Source organism: Pongo abelii, chromosome 5, assembly GCF_028885655.2.
Source record: "Pongo abelii isolate AG06213 chromosome 5, NHGRI_mPonAbe1-v2.0_pri, whole genome shotgun sequence".
NCBI classification, from domain to species: Eukaryota; Metazoa; Chordata; class Mammalia; order Primates; family Hominidae; genus Pongo; species Pongo abelii.
In genome coordinates, this window is record NC_071990.2 from 131,673,126 (window position 1) to 131,695,019 (window position 21,894).

At 41.2% G+C, this 21,894-nt stretch overlaps 1 protein-coding gene across 7 annotated transcripts in view; it reads right to left on the bottom strand.

Moving 5' to 3' along the window:
• Positions 1–21,894, bottom strand: part of SAMD3 (sterile alpha motif domain containing 3) — a 218,340-nt gene that overhangs the window by 24,301 nt on the left and 172,145 nt on the right. For 6 of the 7 annotated variants that reach the window (XM_054558158.2, XM_024249072.3, XM_024249071.3 and 3 more), the window contains 3 exons: positions 16,607–16,792; positions 16,271–16,355; positions 8,040–8,207 (listed from right to left, as the gene is read on the bottom strand). In XM_054558158.2, coding sequence (XP_054414133.1) covers positions 8,040–8,207; positions 16,271–16,355; positions 16,607–16,792 — 439 coding nt within the window. The remainder of the gene's footprint in view (positions 1–8,039; positions 8,208–16,270; positions 16,356–16,606; positions 16,793–21,894) is intronic. The other variant, XM_054558160.2, reaches the window with a different exon arrangement.

Sequence of the window (21,894 nt, forward strand, 5' to 3'; positions counted from 1 at the left end):
TGCAAAATACCCGGCATTTTGCAAGATTGGTCTGGGAACATAATGTGGGATTCTGACAAGCAAAGCTATCTATATAACATGATGATAAGTCTTTCTAGCAGTGGGACATGAGGAACTCAGGTATATTGACTCACAGGTGGTGCTTTGGCATTGCAGATGCTTCAAGTTTTGCAGCCAAAGAACATAGCTTGAGCAGAGCTAAAATGGCAAAGAGAATGCAGTTGATGGAGGGTTAGGGACAAAAGATCTGCCCCCTCTGCTCAGACCTGCACAAGTTCTGCAGCTGCCTGTTCTACCTGTGGAAGCCCATGTGATAGGACTCAGAAATCCACCCTGGCCAGGCGCGGTGGCTCATGCCTGTAATCCTAGCACTTTGGGAGGCCAAGGTGGGCGGATCACCTGAGGTCAGGAGTTCGAGACCAGCCTGCCCAACTTGGCAAAACCCCATCTTTACTAAAAATACAAAAAATTAGCCGGGCGTGGTGTTGTGTGCCTGTAATCCCAGCTACTCAGGAGGCTGAGGCAGGAGAATCGCTTGAACCCAGGAGGCAGAGGCTGCAGTAAGCCGAGATCACGCAACTGCACTCCAGCCTGGGCGACGAGTGAAACACCGTCTAAAAAAAAAATCCACCTTCTTTCGTTAAGACATCTACCTTCAATTCTTTGGTAAATCCCATCAGACCACCAAAGGAAAAAAACAGAAATAAAATTAAGCAAAACAAAAGAAAATCTCTTCCTCTATTTATCCCTTCCCAAGATCTTCCTCCAGTTTAGCCAAACCCACTTTCTTGCCTTTGAGTGAATGGCCAGACTCCTGTGTCTTGCCTGCATCAACACTTTCGATCTCTGCAGCATAGGAAATAATTTTTTTCTGTATTATAAAAATATTGTGCCCAGTTAAAAAATTTTGAATCGTGAGAGTTACCCAAGTGTGTCTTAAACATTTTTAATGTTCAGAAATCTTTTTCTTTTTTTTTTTTTTCATTTTTTCTTGAGACAAGGTCTGGCTCTGTCACCCAGGCTAGAGTGCAGTGGTGCGTTCTCAGCTCACTGAAGCCTCAACCTCCCCGGCTCAAGCGGTTCTCACACCTCAGCCTCACGAGTAGCTGTGACTTACAGGCACATGCCACCAGACCTGGCTAATTTTGTTTAGTTTTTGTAAAGAGGGGGTCTCACTCTGTTGCCCAGGCTGGTTTCAATATACATGACACACGGACTCAAGTAATCCTCCTGTCTCAGTCTCCCAAAGTGCTGGGATTACAGACGTGAGCCACCATGCCTGGCTCAGCAATCTTAAAGACATTACAAAGGAGCTATCGGCGGAAGAAGTTCAAACCAAAGATTAAAAATAATGTTCGTAATCACTCTGAAAAATAAAATTATATGAGATAAATTCAAAGGATGGAACCACCCCCCCACACACACACTTCTTAGTGTTTGTACATTTGCTTAATCCCCATGTAGTGTACAAAATACAGAAACAGAGTGTTTCTGTAATATTCCACTATAAATAGTTTTCTCATCCTTTAAAGCTTTTTGCTTTACAGAACATGAGCGCATAAACGGAGAGGCTATAGTCATCAAAGAATCAGCGATTTGCACTATTTGTAAGGGAGAAAAAGTTAAATCCTTACCAATTAGATTTGTTTGCCAGCAAAAATGTTGTCTCTGCAGACGTCAACAATGACCACCCTCTCATCTCTTTTTTACCCTTAGCTGGCAGGAAGGTCAAAACTAAATTCCATTACCATTTAACTGCTAACCCCAATACATTCAATTCCCTGTTCTTTTTGTAGCAAAGGGCCCTGGATTGACCATAGCAGGGTTCATCTTAGGATTCAAGCATGTCTTGGGGGCTAGAAAGGAACAACCACGAACAGTGTAGTTCCATGAAGGAGGGACAGAAAATGTGAGTGTACAAGCTGGTTCAAACATGATGTGTCAACGCAAGAGGGGGGCTTGTATTTAGACTCGTGTCCAGGGGTGTGACCTCTGATCCCACGGACTGACCCTTGAGTTCTAAGGCTGGGGACAACTGCTGGGGACAATTGATTTGACCATTCATCAATTCCATTGAATTTTGGTGGGAAATACCTCATAGAAAAAGAGGGGAAACTGAATGGAAAGGAACTCCACCTTTATTCTACTGAAAATCAAATGTTTGAGAAAAGCAACTTATGCATCATGTAAGGCTGTTACTTTACAAAGTGATTTTTATTTTATTTCATTTTAAGTTTTGGGATACATGTGCAGAAAGTGCAGGTTTGTTAATAGGTATACATGTACCATGGTGGTTTGCTGCACCTATCAACCTGTCATCTAGGTTATAAGACCCACATGTATTAGGTATTTGTCCTAATGCTCTCCCTCCCCCTGTCCCCCACCCCCAACAGGCCCTGGTGTGTGATGTTCCCCTCCCTGTGTCCATGTGTTTTCATTGTTCAATTCCAACTTATGAATGAGAACACATGGTGTGTTTTGTTTCCTGTTTCTGTGTTAGTTTGCTGAGAATGATGGCTTCCAGCTTCATCCATGTCCCTGCAAAGGACATGAACTCATTCTTTTTTATGGCTGCATAGTCTTCCATGGTGTATATGTGCCACATTTTCTTTATCCAGTCTATCATTGATGGCATTTGGGTTGGTTCTAAGTCTTTGCGATTGTAAATACTGGTAGCTTGATGGGAATAGCATTGAATCTATAAATTACTTCAGGCAGTATGGCCATTTTCATGATATTGATTCTTCCTATCCATGAGCATGGAATGTCTTTTTTTTCCTTTGTGTCCTGTCTTATTTCTTGAGCAGTGGTTTGTAGTTCTCCTTGAAGAGATCCTTCATGTCTCTTGTAAGTTGTATTCCTAGGTATTTTATTCTCTTTGTAGCAATTGTGAATGGGATTTCACTCATGATTTGGCTGTTTGTCTATTATTGGTGTATAGGAATGCTTGTGGTTTTTGCACATTGATTTTGTATCCTGAGAATTTGCTGAAGTTGCTTATCAGCTTAAGGAGTTTTTGGGCTAAGATGATGGTGTTTTCTAAATATACAATCATGTTGTCTGCAAACAGAGACAATTTGACTTCCTCTCATCCTATTTGAATATTCTTTATTTCTTTCTCTTGCCTGACTGCTCAGGCCAGAACTTCCAATACTGTCTTGAATAAGAGTGGTGAGAAAGGGCATCCTTATCTTGTGCCAGTTTTCAAAGGGAATGCTTCCAGCTTTTGCCCATTCAGTGTGATGTTGGCTATGGGTTTGTCATAAATAGCTCTTATTATTTTGAGATATGTTCCATCAATACCTAGGTTATTGAGAGTTTTTAGCATCAAGAGATGTTGAATTTTATCAAAGGCCTTTTCTGCATCTATTGAGATAGCCATGTGGTTTTTGTCATTGGTTCTGTTTATGTAATGGATTATGTTTATTGATTTGCATATGTTGAACCAGCCTTGCAAACCAGGGATAAAGCTGACTTGATCGTGGTGGATAAACTTTTTGATGTGCTGCTGGATTTGGTTGCCAGTATTTTATTGAAGATTTTTGCATTGATGTTTGTCAGGGATATTGGCCTGAAATCTTCTGGTACATTGTGTCTTTGTTCTCAATGGTTTCAAAGAACATCTTTGTTTCCGCCTTCATTTCATTACTTACCCAGTAGTCATTCAGGAGCAGGCTGTTCAATTTCCATGTAGTTGTGTAGTTTTTAGTGAGTTTCTTAATCCTGAGTTCTAATTGGATTGCACTGCAGTCTGAGACTCTTATGATTTCCATCCTTTGCATTTGCTGATGAGTGTTTTACTTCCAATTATGTGATCAATTTTAGAATACGTGCTGTGTGGCACTGAGAAGAATCTATGTTCTGTTAATTTGAGGTGGAGAGTTCTGCAGATATCTATTAGTTCCACTTGGTCCAGAGCTGAGTTCAAGTCCTGAATATCCTTGTTAATTTTCTGACTCATTGATCTGTCTAACATTGACAGTGGGGTGTTAAAGTCTCCTACTATTATTGTGTGGGAGTCTAAGTCTCTTTGCAGGTCTCCAAGAACTTGTTTTATGAATCTGGGTGCTCCTGTATTAGGTGCATATATATTTAGGATAGTTAGCTCTTCTTGTTGCATTGATCCCTTTACCATTATGTAATGCCCTTCTTTATCTTTTTTGATCTTTGTTGGTATAAAGTCTGTTTTATCAGAGACTAGGATTGTAACCCCTGCTCTTTTTTTGCTTTCCATTTGCTTGGTAAATATTCCTCCATCCCTTTGTTTTGAGCCTATGTGTGTCTTTGCACCTGAGATGGGTCTCCTGTATACAGCACACTGATGGGTCTTGACTCTTTATCCAATTTGCCAGTCTGTGTCTTTTAATTGAGGCGTTTAGCCCATTTACATTTAAGGCTAATATTGTTATGTGTGAATTTGATCCTGTCATCATGATGCTAGCTGGTTATTTTGCCCATTAGTTGATGCAGTTTCTTTATCGTGTCATTGGTCTTTATGTTTTGGTTTGTTTTTGCAGTGGCTGGTACCAGTTTTTCCTTTCTGTATTTTGTGCTTCCTTAAGGAGCTTGTGTAAGGCAGGCCCAATGGAGACAAAACCCCTCAGCATTTGCTTGTCTGTAAAGGATTTTATTTCTCCTCCAAATATGAAGTTTAGTTTGGCTGGATATGAAATTTGGGGTTGGAAATTCTTTTCTTTAATAATGTTGAATTTTGGCCCCCACTCTCTTCTGGCTTGTAGGGTTTCTGCAGAGAGATCCGCTGTTAGTCTAATGGGCTTCCCTTTGTAGGTAACCTGGCCTTTCTCTCTGGCTGCCCTTAACATTTTTTCCTTCATTTCAACCCTGGTGAGTCTGACAATTATGTGTTTTGGGTTGCTCTTCTTGAGGGGTGTCTTAGTGGTGTTCTCTGTATTTCCTGAATTTGCATGTTGGCCTGTCTTGCTAGGTTGGGGAAGTTCTCCTGGATAATATTCAGAAGTGTGTTTTCCAACTTGGTTCCATTCTCCCTGTCACTTTCAGGTACACCTATCAATCATATGTTTGTTCTTTTCACATAGTCCCATATTACTTGGAGGCTTTGTTCATTCATTTTCATTCTTTTTTCTCTAATCTTTTCTTCATGCCTTATTTCAGTAAGTTGATCTTCAATCTTTGATATCCTTTCTTCCACTTGATTGATTCCACTATCGATACTTGACGTATGCTTGACGAAGTTCTCGTGCTGTGTTATTCAGCTCCTTCAGGTCATTTATGTTCCTCTCTAAACTGGTTATTCTAGTTAGCAGTTCCTGTAACCTTTTATCAAGGTTCTTAGCTTCCTTACATTGGGTTAGAACATGCTCCTTTAGCTCAGAGGAGTTTGTTATTACCCACCTTCTGAAGCCGTCATGTATCTCATTTTCTGTCCAGTTTTGTGCCCTTGTTGGAAAGGAGTTGCTATCATTTGGAGGAAAAGAGGAATTCTGATTTTTGGAATTTTCAGCGTTTTTGCACTGGTTTTTCCTCATCTTCTTGGATTTATCTACCTTTGATCTTTGATGACCTTTGGATGGGGTTTTTGTGTGGGAGTCCTTTATGTTGACATTGACGTTGTTGCTTTTTGTTTGTTAGTTTTTCTTCTAACAGGCCCCTCTTCTGCAGGTCTGCTACAGTTCGCTGGAGGTCCACTCCAGATCCTATTTGCCTGAGTATCACCAGCGGAGGCTGCAGAACAGCAAAGATCACTGCCTACTCCTTCCTCTGGAAGCTTCATCCCAGAGAGGCACTGGCCAGATGCCAGCCAGAGCTCTCCTGTATGAGGTGTCTGTTGAACCCTGTTGGGAGGTTTCTCCCAGTCAGGAGGCACGGGGGTCAGGGACCCACTTGAGGAGGCAGTCTGTCCCTTAGCAGAGCTGGTGTGCTGTGCTGGGAGAATCCTTCTTGTCAGAATCAGCTGCTCTCTTCAGAACCAGCAGGCAGGAAGGATTAAAGCCACTGAAGCTGTGCCCACTGCTGCCCCTTCCCCCAGGCGCTCTGTCCCATGGAGATGGGGATTATGTCTGTAAGCCCCTGACTGGGGCTGTTACCTTTCCTTCAGAGATACCCTGCCCAGTGAGGAGGAATCTAGAGAAACAGTCTGGCCACAGCCACTTTGCCATGCTCAGCCCAGACCTCCCAGCCTTCTTAGTACTGTCAGGGGAAAACTGCCTACTAAAGCCTCAGTAATGGTGGACGGCCCTCCCCCGACCAAGCTCGATGGTCCCAGGTCAACTTCAGACTGCTGTGCTGGCAGTGAGAATTTCAAGCCCATGGTTCTTAGCTTGCTGGGCTCTGTGGGAGTGGGACCCACGGAGCAAGACCACTTGGTTCCCTGGCTTCAGCCCCTTTTCCAGGGAATTGAACAGTTCTGTCTCACTGGGGTTCAGGCGCCACGGGGGTATGAAAAAATAGTCCTGCAGCTAGCTCAGTGTCTGCCCAAACAGCCGCCCAGTTTTGTGCTTGAAACCCAGGGCCCTGGTGGTGTAGGCATATGAGGGAATCTCCTGATCTGCAGATTGCAAAAACTGTGGGAAAAACGTAGTAACCCAGCCAGGTAGCACAGTCCCTCACGGCTTCCTTTGGCTTGGGGAAGGAGGTCCCCAGCTCCTTGCAATTCCCAGGTGAAGCAATGCCTCACCCAGCTTCTGTTCATCCTCTGTGCATTGGACCCACTGCCTAACCAATCCCAATGAGATGAACCGGGTACCTCAGTTGGAAATGCAGAAATTACCCACCTTCTGCGTTGGTCTCTTTGGGAGCTAGCTGCAGACCGGAGCTGTTCCTATTCGGCCTTCTTGGTCCCTCTCACAAAGTGATTTTTAAGAACATAAAAGACTTCAAAATAAATATGATTCTATCTTATAATTTTAGTTTGTAATTGGAATTTTGCAAAGTTTCTAAAAAGTTTCTTTTAGGGCACCTTTCAGTTGTCTTGCCTTTTTGTCAAAGAAAGTTTTAGAATTATGTTATCTTAACTGACCTATTATTTTGAAAGCCTCACTGAAAATTAGAATAAGATATTTAAAGTACATACTTTCATCCAAGTTTTGCATTATGCATGACGCTGGGATAAGTGGTTTACAAAATATATTTAAAATATTCCTATCCTATGGATCTTATAACTAGCACTAATAAAACTGAGGTGACTCAATGCTTTGCTCTTTTACTATCAAATAAATATACCAGATGAAAAAGAAAATAGAATATTTACACCGAGTACATTCACTAATATAAACATGTTTGTTGAAGAGTTAGGATTTACATATTCACATTGGATCAAGATAGAAACAGAATTGGGAGGACAAGAGATTTCACTTTCATACTTGGTAGTTCAGACATCCTTGTTAAAGAGTTCAATCTACCTTGATAGCAGGGGAAATTTTTGTTTCTGAGGATATTTCGGTGCTCTGAGGTAGAAGAGGAATATGTACAGGATCTCAGACAATTGGAATTCCCATAACCTCCCAGCTGCTGAGGGATGAATCTCCAGGCCCTCCCAGAGGCCCTCAGCCTGGAGCTCCCGACAGCCACTTCTGGGTTGGGATGGAAAGGCTTCAGGACCAGCAAGGAAGGGAAGGCCACGATGGAGTTTTGTACCCATTCATGTGGGTTATTTCTTCCCTGAAACCTGGAGACCGGAGGCTACCTAACCAAGACAATGTGAGTATTAAAAAACTTCCTGTGGCAATAAGAGCATCGAGAACATAAGACGTATTGTAGGATAAGAGCAAAAAAAAAAAAATTATTCAAGGACTCGGAACTTAAGAGTTTTTCCAAGTTTTTGAAGGTTGTGAAAAAAACTGGACACGAGATGTTCAGTAATTGTTTTGGGAATTCTTTTCTTGGAAATATCATGCTCATTGTTAGCCAGGCAAAACAGACTTTCTTGGTTCTTGACTATACTTCAAATTTTAAAAAGGTATCTTATTTTGTTTTAATTATTTTAAATGCTATTATTTATTATCCCTTAATCAATATATCAATCCATCAAGTCATCAGAACATTTAGGAATTCAATCTTACTTTTATCTGGACAAGTTTAATTTCATCAAATCTTATATCAGCAAGAGATTTCCTTGTCTGGCCTCTTCGGTGTCCAAATTTACACTTATTTCTAATTACTTGCTCATCATCTTCTATGGGTCTTCGAACATATTTAAAGCGATCTTTTAGGGCTCGTTTCCATAAAAACTGTAAAATAACAAAACAGGCCAGTTAATCTTCAAGGAGATTGAGCTAATCCTATATAAACAATATGTCTATACAACAACAATACATACCTATCATCTTTGGGCTTGAAATTATTTTCATATCATAGTAATAGAAATAATATATCTATCCTTCCTTTTATCCTCACAGCAATCTTGTGACACTGCTACAGAAATTATAAACCCTAAGTTATAGGTAAGCAGACAAAGTCACAGAAATATAAATCTTTTCCCAATGTCATATGGTTATTGAGTAAATATATAGGTTCTTGAACCTAGATTTTCTAATTCCCAAAAGTGATACTTTCCACTATACTCTGCTGTCTCCACAACCAATTCCATTTTTCTCGTGGGTTCTAGAAAAGACCTGATAGTGGCTTATGGATTGATGCATTTTCTTTAAAAATAATTCTCTGTCATCTTTTGAAATTTGTTTTGGTGAGTACTATTAGCATTCACTCCCTAAGTGTTTGTGGCGCCTCTACTGTTTCTAACACAAAGACCAACGCCCCACTCTGAGAGGGAGAAGGGTGTAGGTGGACCTCACTTTCAGTGTAGCAGAGTACTTTCAGTGTAGCAGAGTAATTTCAATATAGAGTGAAAAGTATTATAATAGGGGAAGATACATCATTCATTTACATTGTGTTAGGAGATCATAAAAGCCTTCCTGCAGGAAGTGAATCTAAACTGAGGCTTAGGTCTTAGGGTCAGGTAACTGCATGAAGGGATGGAGATAGCATTGGAGAATGCCAGTTGGGTAGATGCACAGAAGTTCCAGAAGGATGAAGCTGCATGTGCAATAGAATAGAGGGAGAGCTGGTGCCCTTTAGAGAACTACCAAGAGTTGCGCGAGGCTGGAGCATAGAGCTCAAGATAAGGGAATGACAGAGGATGGGGTAAAAAATAAGGTGGGAGAGAGGAGCCAGCCCAATCACCAAGGGCCACAGTCACCCAATTAAGGAGCCTTAATGTAATCCTGAACCAGATCTTAAATCTGTCTCTGTGGGCAGGCTGTATTAGAATCTCATAGGAATTTTTGTCCTTGGTCTTTCCTCTAAAGCAATGGTTCTGAAAATTTAGCCTGAATCAATTCCTGGAGGACCTGTTAGAGCACAGGTTGCTGAGCACCACTCTCAGCATCTCCGATTTTGAGGTCAGGGATAAGCTGAGAGTGTGCATTTCTTGCAAGTTCCCATGTGATGCTGCTGCTTGCTACTGTTCGGGAGATTGGAATGGAGCCCAGATGTCTGTATTTTTTAAAGCTCTACAGAGAATTCTTCAGAACAGCCAGGTTAGGAAGTCTTCCTAAGCCATGTTGAGTTGGGAGAGTGAATGGTCCAGATTTGAGCTCTGGAAGGATCTGTCTGGCATGTGGAGTTTTTGTGAAACCAGAGACATGGACAACACCTAGGAAGCACCCCTGGACTTCTTCCTCAATATGCCAACATCTCTTCCACTGCTGGGCCTTCAGTTTGGGCCTGGAAAGCTTTATCCCTCTCTTCCCACACCTAGATGGTATGTAGTTAACCCTTGCTTTGCCTTCAGGTCTCAGCTCAGCCTGTGCTTCATGGAAGCCTCCTCTGGCCTCTGTAACAGCTTGGTGTTGGATCTCCCCTTTCTTCATTGGTACTTATCACAGTGGTAATCTACCCTCATCTATGTGATACTTTGTCTGTTTCTATTTCTATTTCTTTTTCTTTTCTTTTCTTTTCCTTTCTCTTTTCCCTCCCTCCCTCCCTTCTTTCCTTCCTTCCTTTCCTCTAGGCTATAAGCACATAAAGAAAGGCTCATGCCTGCTCTGCCCACCAAGCCCAGCATGGTGCTTCATGCATGCTAGAAACTATAAATGTTTGATGTCTTGTGTCAATACTCTATGAAGCAGGAGATGCAGGTGTCAGCATGACAGACTAGAAGCAAGACTCTGGGTCTTGGCAGTGCTTAGCTGATAATTAACTCACTGCATGAGTGGTGGCCCAACCCTTCTTTGTTTTTTTTTTAGACGGAGTTTCACTCTTGTTGCTCAGGCTGGAGTGCAATGGTGCAATCTTGGCTCACTGCAACCTCCACCTCCTGGGCTCAAGTGATTCTCCTGCCTCAGCCTCCTGAGTAGCTGGGATTACAGACATGTGCCACCACACCCAGCTAATTTTTTGTATTTTTAGTAGAGACGAGGTTTCTCCATGTTAGTCAGGCTGGACTCAAACTCCCAACCTCAGGTAATCTGCCCACCTCGGCCTCCCAAAGTGCTGGGATTACAGGCATGAGCCACCACGTGCCCGGCTGGCCCAACACTTCTTGAAGCCAGTGCCTTAGGGCTGCTTCTGCTGCTTATCTCCCATGCAATGCCATGTGCTTGAATAGATCCCCACAGTGAGTGCAGGGAAGGAAAAAAAAAAACCCTTGCAGGCATATGGGCCTGTGTTTCCCTCGAGCCCCGGCCGAGAGAGAGTGGTAAGTTGCCGAATGGCTTTGGGCATGTTTTCTAAGCTCTATTTCCTCATGGGCCAATGGGAATGCCACCAAAATGACATTAGCCAAATGCTTGGCACTTAGATTTTGCCATTCCTGGTTATATGGTTTGTAAGTCCCAATAAGAGTAATCCCTGAAAGCACCATAGCCTAAGTCGGGAAGACTGCAGGTCCAAGTACTAGCATGAATACATATTAGCCAAGTAACCCCTCTTAATTTTAGTTTCTTCAACTATAAAACGGAACAATAAGATCTGTCCTATCAACTGCACTGGCTTTTTGGGAGAGTGAGTAGCTACTCATTGAAGATATTTGTAAACTAAAGTGCTGTTTGTAAAGTCCTTCAACAGCCCTAGTAAGAAAGGCAGTGGTTGAAGGTTGGAGTATGGCTTCAGCACTGATTAAGCTCCCAGGTATGCATGAGTCAGAGATGCCTTATCACCTCCCACAGGCTTGCTTGTGAGCCTGGACTTTACCATTGCTGTTTTACAACAGAACAGACAAAAAGAATGGCTTCTATTTTTCTTAGCCATGAAATATGAACTAAAGCAAGTATAGTACATTTTTTTTCCACGTGTTTCCTATAGCTCTGAAGGGTTTCTAAACATGCTGAACCTGGTGGGAGGTATTATAGCAATCAATGGCTAGGACATTTTTAAATTGCCAATTTCTTCTTTCTAGCCTCTCCTGTCTCTCCTTATTAACTGTCTGATAGGAACAGAAAAAGGACAAATCAAATACAATCTTCCACATGAGTGTTCAATCAATGAGTATTTACTGAGAATCTGCTATATGCCTGACACCGTGAGTTACTTATGCAGACGCCTCAGGTAGGCAGACTCAGTAGGAAATATTTATGTTATAGAATAATCATCCCTCTCCTCCATGTTTCCAGCTAGAGAGGATGTAGAAAGTTCTACATGAAGACAGCTCTCCGTCAACCACTCTGAAATAAAAAATGGCCCTGAAATTGCAGACCTCCTGTTGTGACATATGAAGCAGTCCACAGCATCACCAGCAGATCTTTGCACATTCAAATGCAGAATGTGGACCGTCTTACATGGCAACTGGACTAGACTTGTCCAAAAAGCAAATATCCGGAAAAATAAAAAAGGGTATGGAGAGACTGTCTAGATAAAAAAAAAAAAGATTAAAGAGACATAATAACGAATGCAATGCATAATACTCAATTAGATATTATAGCAAAAAACTTTTTTAAACATTTTTGAAAAATTGGAGAAATGTGAATATGGATTGTATATGATATTATGCACTTATTGCTAATTTTCTTGGGTATAAAAATGGTATTGTGGTTATATAAGAGATTGTCCTTATTCTCTCTTTTTTTTTTTTTTTGGAGATGAAGTCTCACTCTTGTCCCCCGTCCCCCAGGCTAGAGTGCGATGGCACGATCTTGGCTCACTGCAACCTCTGCCTCCTGGGTTCAAGGGATTCTCCTGCCTCAGCCTCCCGTGTAGCTGGGAATACAGGTACCTGCCACCATGCCCAGCTAATTTTTGTGTTTTTAGTAGAAACGGGGTTTCACCACGTTGGCCAGGCTGGTCTTGAACTCCTGACCTCAGGTGATCCACCCGCCTCAGCCTCCCAAAGTGCTAGGATTACAGGCGTGAGCCACCGTACCCAGCCTTTTTTTTTTTTTTTTTTTTTTTGAGACAGGGTTTTGCTCTGTCATCCATGCCGGAGTGCAGTAGTGCAATCATAGCTCACTGCTGTCTCAACCTCCTGGGCTCTAGTGGTCCTCCCACCTCAGCCTCCCAAGTAGCTGAGACTACAGGCTCATGCCACCATACCTGGCTAATTTTTTTTTTTTTTGTAGGGATGGGGTTTTACCATGTTGCCCAGGCTGGTCTTGAACTCCTGGGATCAAGTGATCTGTCCACCTTGGCCTCCCAAAGTGCTGAGATTATAGGCGTGAACCACCACTCCCAGCTGTTCTTATAAGATATATGTTATGGTGTTTAGGGATGACATCTGCAACTTGCTTTTAAGTGCTCAACCAAAACAAACAAACAAATAAATATGACAGAAGAAAAATAAATGTGGCAAAAAAATCCCTAATCTAGATCAGTAACTCTCAGCCAGTGATGTGATGTTGCTCCTCTCCCTCCCCTTGTTTGGTTTCGTTGTTGTTGTTGCTTTGTTTTGTTTTGTTTTTTAAGAGAAAATTTGCTTTATTCTGTAGTGTGCTTACTTTAGTGATGTTTGGGGACATGTCTGGTTGTTACAACTGGGTGGACAGAGTGCTACTCACACCTAGTGGGTGCCAGGGATGCTACTAAATATACTTCAATGTACTAGACAGTCCCCAGCAGAAAGAATTATCCAGCCCCAAAGGTAAACAGTCAAGAGGTTGAGAAAATCCATGTTGCTAGGAGTATATGCATATCAATGTAGCATTCTTTCAACTTTTGTTCAGATTTGAAACTTTTCTTTTCTTTTTCTTTCTTTCCTTTTTTTTTTTTTTTTTTTTTTTTGAGACAGAGTTCCACTCTTGTTGCCTGGGCTGGAGTGCAATGGTGTGATCTCAGCTCACTGCAACCTCAGCCTCCCGGTTCAAGCGATTCTCCTGCCTCGGCCTCCTGAGTAGCTGGGATTAAAGGAGCCCACCACCACGCCTGGCTAATTTTTGTATTTTTAGTAGAGACAGGGTTTCGCCATGTTGGCCAGGCTGGTCTCAAACTCCTGACCTCAGGTGATCTGCCCGCCTTGGCCTCCCAAAGTGCTGGGATTATAGGCATGAGCCACTGTACCCGACCCCAAATTTTTCAAAATAAAGAGTTAAAAATAAACTTAGCCCTAAAAATAACCAAGTTTGTGTACCCTTTTTCTTTCTCCACCCCTGCCTCCCATTAATGTTCTCTGAAATTTTGTACATTTTCCACTGTAACATTAGAAACACAACCTCACGCACACTTGCAGGGAGAATTTGGGTAAACATCCATTCTGGCACCAGAGTTTCTCCTTCTACTCTGTGAGTGCAAATCTGAGCCCTAATCTGCTAAGCAAGTTTGCACACATCTCTTTATCAGTTAACGGTCTTTAGTGAATGTCACTGGGAACAGATGTGGATAAAATGGGCACAAGAGCAAAGAAAACATTATTTGTTACTTTGTACATGTCTCACTGATAACCATGAAACTGAAGGTCAAAAGGTATTGGATCAATATGGATTTGCTTATGTATATGCAAAGATTCTCTAGAAGGACTCTAATAACATTGGTTACTTCTGGGGAGGAAAATTAGGTGGCTGGAGAAGCAAGGGCGGTTGGGAAACTTTTCTATGTATACCGTTTTGTAGTTTTTGAATTCTGAGCTATGTAAATATGTAATTTATTCAAACAGTAAATGTAAATAAAAAAAAAAAACACAAGTTCTATCCTGTCTAACATGGTGAAACTCCACGTCTACTAAAAATACAAAAAATTAGCTGGGCGTGGTGGGCGGCGCCTGTAGTCCCAGCTACTCGGGAGGCTGAGGCAGGAGAATGGCGTGAACCCAGGAGGCAGAGCTTGCAGTGAGCCGAGATGGCGCCACTGCACTCCAGCCTGGGCGACAGAGCAAGACTCCATCTCAAAACAAAAAACAAAAAAACCCCACAAGTTCTATACACAGTAACACTGATTAGATATTAAGTTGGTAGATGTATCTCCAGTGTAGAAGAAATTCTGAAAATCAGTTTTGTCAGCCATATTGACATGATTGTCAATGTTGGGACACCAGGTTTGTTTAGTATTGTTGTCGTTGCCTTGTTTTTTTTTTTTTTTTTTAGAGGAAGTTCAATTTCTTCTGCAGTGGCATATTTTGGAAAGGATGTCATCCTAGAAGCAAGAATACCTGAATTCTAATCTTGGCTTCAATAATTACCATTTTTCCAGACATGGTATACAACATCTTTCCTCAGTCTGAGTGGTGAAAAAAACCTTTAATTACCTCTCCCATTGAGAAAATTCTGTGATTCTCTCCATGTATAACGAAACTTTTCTTGAAAATACAAAAAAAAAAAGGAAGAAAGGAAGGAAGGAAGAAAGGAAGGGAGGGAGGGAGGGAGAGGGGTAAATACAAATTAAGGAAGGAAGGAAGAGGGAGGGAGGGAGGAAGGAAGGAAGGATGGAAGGAAAGGAGGAAGGGAGGGAGGAAGGGAAAGAGGAAACAGAGCTTTAAAATGTCCTTATATTCATAGATATTGGCATTTATCCTTTGTTGTTCTTGGAAATAATTGCTGAAATTCCATGTCCTTAAGAAAGCACAGCAAAAAATATCTTTTCACAGACATCTGAGACAGTGAAGTACAAAAAGACGTCTGTCTTCTTTAGATATGACTACCAATGTGTATGCACACGGCATATAGAGATACAGGGAATAATAGGCACTCTACCTTTATGTATACATAGCTATAGTTCCTTGTAATTGTTCCTTAACTCATATAATTACAGTGTCATAAACACTCAATTTTTTATTAACTATTTTTAGGTACAGTTCAATAGTGTTAATTATATTCACACTGTTGTGCAATGAAGACACTGGTATTTGATATCCAGGAGACAGGCAGGTTCAAACAGCAAACTTTGTGTTGAAACGTCAATGGCAGTGGTTCTCAGCCCTGGTTGTACATTAGAATAATTTTGGGAAATTTAAAAAATTTTAATGACAGGGTCCCATCCTCAAATTAATTCAATCTGAATTTCTAGGAATCCTAATGTGCAACCAGAGCTTAGAACTGCTGCCCCAGAGAATTACTTGAACCCAGGAGGCGGAGGTTGCAGTGAGCTCAGATCACGCCACTGTACTCCAGCCTGGGTGAGAGAGCGAGACTCCGTCTCAAAAAAAAAAAAAAAAAAAGAACTGCTGCCCCAGAGCATCCTGAGGGTCTGTTTTTATCAGGACAGCAGAGATGTGACAGGGCCAGGTAAGGCTGAAGGCCCAGACCTCAAAGCCAGACAACAGCTCCACTGGGTCTGAGAAGGCAAGAAACACCTGATGACAGCTCTGAAGCAGGTGCAGCCACGTCTTTCTCTTTCTATGTGTCACATCTCCTAAAGACCCTTCCTAACCCTTAAAACCCTTAAGACTCTAAAGTGAACAGCTCAATTAACTTTAGCAACTTTATATGCTCGTGCAACCATAATCACTATCCATTTTGGCCACCCTCAGCCCTAGGCAACTCCTGATCAGCTCTGTTGCACTGAGCTTCCAGTTTTGAGAGGACAGCAACATGATGACAGAGAGAGACAAAGAAGACAAAGAAACACAGGGCAGAGAGAGACCAAGAAGTTATGAATAAGGGAAGACAAGGAGACAGAGAGAGAGAGAGAGCACAAAGTCAAGAAAGAAGCATGCACTAACAGAAAGTGAAAGACAGAAACAAAGTCGGAGAGAGACCAAAGAGACAAAGAAAGGGTCAGAAAAACAGAAACAGATAGACCTAGATACGTAGACAGAATGAGAGAGAGAGAGACACCAAGAAAAGATGGGTGAAACATAAAATTACTGGGCAACACAAGGCTATTACTTTAAGATAGTCTGAAATTAACAGGATGGTGCCATGTGGTCACTTACAAAGCCACAGCCGTCCTCATCCAGGAAAGGGTGGGCCTGCAGCAGGGCATTAACTACGTCATTGTACTGCTGGGTGCTGGGGTACCTGTTCACCAAAACAAAGAGGCTATGTTTCACTTCAAGCAGCCCACATTCCTTCCTTTAAGATGAGTCTAATTACACTCATTTTTCTTCACATTTTTCTATATAACAAAAAGAGATTTAAATATTGGGCAATTTGGGACCTATTACCAATATGTCATCCACAATCTGAAGAGACTTGATTCCACATGAATTCTACTCTATTCTGAAACAGACCCTTTCCCAAAGCAGCAAGCTTGTCCTGTTGTCACTCACAGTGAGCCTTCCAGATACTTAGTCATGTCAGCCTGGAGAAACTCAATGATCCTTATCCTCATGCTGTGATCTGGGCACTTCTGCTCTGCTAACATGCATTTGACATCATAGGGAAACTCTGGTAAAACATAGGACTTCGTCCATTGTAATGCTTTGCTTCTTGCTAGAATATGTTTCACATTTCTTCTGTGAAATAAAAACACACAAAGAATGAAATTCTATTCCAAATATATGCAATTTATTAATTTGCTACATCCTGAGAACTTATGAAATAAATAACTTTCCTGAGACCCAAATATATGGAAATCATCAAGCCATCTTCCATCCATTCATCCATCCACAAATGTTTGAAGGCTCATTAAGTGTCTTTGTCCATTCACACAACACATAAATATTTATTCTTTAGAAAAAGTCACAATAATATAGACTTTAGAATAAAGCCTGAAGTTGAAATGCATACTAATTCATTTTTCTTAAAGAGAAAATGTAACGCATAGCTCAAAACTAGACAATATACTTAACAAAAAGAAAATACATTGCAATTCAGCAAAGCAAATGAGGCCTGCCATAAAGTCTTAGCACCTGTTAAGAAAATCCTTCTAATTAATTTATTCTGCTGTTGTTTATAATTAAATACAAGATCCACCTAATTTAGTTGGTCTTTGCCTATTTTGATAAGGTGAACTTAGTTTCCAAATTAAATATAAATAACAGATATTCCGATTCCATCCAGATGAAATTTCAATGAAGGGCTACAGAAAACTACAACTACAGAAGGCAGATCGGGAGTTGCCTGGGGCTGAGGGTGGATAAAATGGGTAGTGATTATTTGTTGTACAAGCATATAAAGCTGCTAAAATTAACTGAGCTATTCACTTTATTTTTATTATTATTATTTTTTAAGATGGAGTCTCACTCTGTCACCAGGCTGGAGTGCAGTGGTGCGATCTTGGCTCACTGCAACCTCCGCCTCCAGGGTTCAAGCAATTCCCCTGCCTCAGCCTCCCGAGTAGCTGGGACTACAGGCGTGTGCCACCACACTCGGCTAATTTTTTGTATTTTAGTAGAGATGGAGTTTCACCATGTTGGCCAGGATGGTCTCAATCTCCTGACCTGGTGATCTGCCCACTTTGGCCTCCCAAAGTGCTGGGATTACAGGTGTGAACCACTGTATCCACCCAATTTTTTTTTTGTTTTTTTTTTTAGACAGAGTCTTGCTCTGCCATCAAGGCTGATGTGCAGGGGTGCAATCATAGCTCACTGCAGCCTTGACCTCCTGGTCTCAAGCAATCTTCCCACTTCAGCCTCCCAAATAGCTGGGACTACAGGCACGTGCCACCATGCCCAGCTAATATTTTTTATTTTTTGTGGAGATGGGGTCTCACTGTGTTGCCCAGTTTCGTCTTGAACTCTAGGCTCAAGTGATCCTCTTGCCATGGCTTCCCAAAGTGGTGGGATTACACGCATAAGCCAACACAGCTAGCCTCTTGTTCACTTTAAATGGGTGAACTTTATGCTATGTAAATGAAACATCAATAAGGCTGTTTATAAAATTATCAGAACAACGTTCAAGCCCTAAAGTTAGTGACTGACCACTGAGTGTGCAAAATGAAGACTCTATAATATTAATAAAGTGTCCAAGTAACAATTAATCAAAGGCACTAGGTAGCTCTTAACCCATTTATAAATAGGATTGATTGATTGTGGTGGAAGTAAAGAAACAGAGGCAAGCCAAGTAGAAGTCAACAGGAAGATTTCCTAAATTGGCCTAAGTAGGTTAATTTTCTGATAACCATGGAACCCTTAGTGGCCCAAGCAAAATTCAGATGAATTTTGAAAGGCTAGGATTCTTCTAGCATTTTAGATCATCCTTTATAAGAATGCACGAGCTATAATGCGATATGGAGAATCAAGCACACAGGAGAAAGCACTCTCACATCCCTTTTTATGATAAGCTCTCTTTCCTTTTTTCCCCCTTTGGCGGTCCCTACTATATCAGTGGTGAAATTATGTCCTGGCTAAAATAAGCACACCAGTATTTAATACTTGACCGAATACCACAACAGGATATTTCCAGATGTAAGTCTCTGCTGTAGCCCAGTCTATTTTCTAGTATGTTTCTCTTTCATTTTGTTCATTCATTCAAGCAGTATTTATTAGGGGTCTACTAAATGCCAATCACTCTTTCACAGTCCTCATTTTCTTCCATATTCTATTACTTTGTTTCTTTCTCCCAAGAAACAAATTACCTCTCCTGTATCTACTGAGACCAAGGAGTATAAAGTAATGGCCAGTTTTGTTGGATGTCTTTTGTGCCTTCCTGGGATTTTTTTTTTTTTTTTTTTTTTTTGAGACAGAGTCGTGCTCTGTCGCCCAGGCTGGAGTGCAGTGGTGCAATCTCGGCTCACTGCAACCTCTGCCTCCCAGGTTCAAGCGATTCTCCTGCCTCAGCCTCCTGAGTAGCTGGGACTACAGGCGCATGCCACCATGCCCGGCTAATTTTTTGTATTTTTAGTACAGACAGTGTTTCACCATGTTGGCCAGGATGGTCTCAATCTCCTGACCTCGTGATCTGCCCACCTTGGCCTCCCAAAGTGCTGGGATTACAGGTGTGAGCCACTGTGCCCGGGCCTTCCTAGCATTTTTTTAAAGTGATGTAACTTGGCAGGTATTAAGCTGGTTTCAGTAATCTTAGCAGCTGTCTCCTTTTCTCTGGTGATTTTCAAGTAGCTAAATTAGCTGCCTGCTGGGTCCAGGTTTTTGAAGTTGTTATGTTACTTAGTACCACCTCAACAGATAAGTTCAATGTTCCAATGTTATAAAATAAAGCTCGTTACACTGTTTGTCTTTTCATTCTACATACTTTCCCTCCCTTTTTTTTCAGTGTGGGGGCGGAGACTATACTGCATGGTATTATTTCTATCAAACATCCACAATGTAGCTAGACGCATAAAGAATCCAAGAAGACAGATACTCCATCTTGCTCTAAATAGAGGTATTAGGAAAGATCAGAAGCATCAAATTTTCATTTTCTTTACATTAAAACAATGTAAGAAGATATTCTGGAATTGACTAAAAACCAACCCATGCCACCTAATACCAGTCAAAATGAGTATTACAGTATTACACACGACTCATCAGAAATTAAAAATACATTCTAATTTGGAAGCAGATAACTGCAGGCAAAATCATTTCTCATCTATAAAATTATATTTGCATTGGATTAAAAAAAGCTTTACTGTGAGGTTAAGATTATTCATAATATTTTTATTAAGCTAAAGTTGGGCAGAACACCAAAATAAGTCAGCCAAAAGTAAGGGCAGAAAGCAGACAGCAGTTCAACCCAAAGGATGGTTATATTACTGTTCCCACCTCAGAACCAGGCTCTTCAACGAAATCAGCACCACGAAGCAACAGATCTCTAACCCAAGGTATCTCAAATCTCAATCCTGGGTGCACAGTAAAATCAACTAGGAAGCTTTTAAAACATGTTAATGCCTACAATTGGCTCCCGGCTAACTGAATCAGAGTTCACTGCTTACTAAACTCTCAGCTTATGTGTACAGCTTATATTTGCAATAAAATAAAACTTATAATAAAGTTAAGACAACACATTTGATAATTGGCCATATCATTATTGTATTAGGTGCTAATTTAAAAAATGATTAGATGGCATTTTCATGAAAAAGCTAACTGACTTTCCAACATTTTCTAACTTTAGTTAAGAGTGAAAAAATATCCAATTCTTTCCCTGCTTCCAAAGAGCATGTGGTATACTCTGATGAGGCTCACACAGGGTAGGAAAGATGGCTCTGTTAAGAACGGGCTCAGGTGAGCACCAGCTCTCTAAGGAAAAACCTGAATGCACAGAAGAACAGCAGTTGGTAGGGAGCAGAAGAAACACAGATGTTACATGAGGGCGGGGACTGTTTGTTTAATCTCCAGTATATATAACATTGCTCAGCAGAGTTGATAACACAGTGATTTTTTTGTTGAAAGAATAAACCAGGCATCTGAAAGAAGTAGCTATCTAAGCAGGGCTGAATTTGATTTGGTCTGGGCAAAGATGTGGACACTTCACTGGTCCGTGATTGCATTCATTACCCTGTAGACTCGGCTCCCCTTGTATGCTCCAGGCATGTCTTTGAAATCACCTTCATCCTGCTTTTCCTTAACCTCTCTTACCTCAATCTCTTCCCAATCACCTCACCGGGACTGCTTCCTCAAAAGTCAATAATGATTTCCTAATTGACAAATTCAGGGCCTTTGACCATAACCTTTTACAAGACCTTTGTAACTGCATTTAGCGTTATTGACTACTTCCTCACACCCCTTTTCTTCCTTAATTTCCTTGACACTGTTTCATTTTCCTGCCTCTCTTCCCATCTCTCTGACAACTTGTTTATTTGCTGATTTATACCTCCTTTACTTTCTGTGGGAATTTGCACATGGCTTGGTTCCTGCCCCCTTAATCCTCTGTATTGATTTTTGCTTTCTTCCTCAGAGAACTCACCCAGCCCCATGGCCTCAGCTCTGAGCTCTATGTTGATGGATTGTAAATCTATGATCAATAATCTGTTCTCCATGCTCCATCTTAGATCTCCAACAACAACTTGTACATTGTTCATCTCATACTCAACAAATCCAAAATAATTCATAATCTTTAAAAAAACTGAAAAACAAAAACTAGGCTCTCATTTTCTAGGAACTGAATTGTGTTCCTTTCAAACTCTATATGTTGAAGCCCTAACCTCCAACGTGACTGTACTTGGAGATAGACCTTTATGGAAGTAATTTAGTTAAATGAAATCATAAGGTTGGGCCCTGAGATGATGGGATTAGTATTCTTAAAAGATCTGTATGCCATGTGAGGTCAGAGAGAAAATGTAGCCATTTGCAAGTGAAAAAGAGGGTCCTCAACAGAAACGCAAGAGGTCAGTGCCTTGATCTCAGGCTTACGACCTCTAGAACCACCAAAAAATAAATTTATATGTTTAGGTCACCAAGTCTATGGTATTTGTTATGGCAGCCTGAGCGGACTAACACAGAATTCCAATTTCCTTGTTTCTTTTACTGTACCCGTTTCTCTTAGCAACTCAGGCTTAACATCGTGATGTCTCTTTTACCTTCATTTTTCACTCCTAATTGTCATGAAATTTTCCCTACATTTTATCTCTGTATTTATTTACTTATTTCCATGGTCCACGCTACTAAACTAATCCAAGTATTTGCCACTCAAATGTGGGCTGCTTCAATAGTCTCCTAGCAGAGTTCTGCTGGAATGCTTT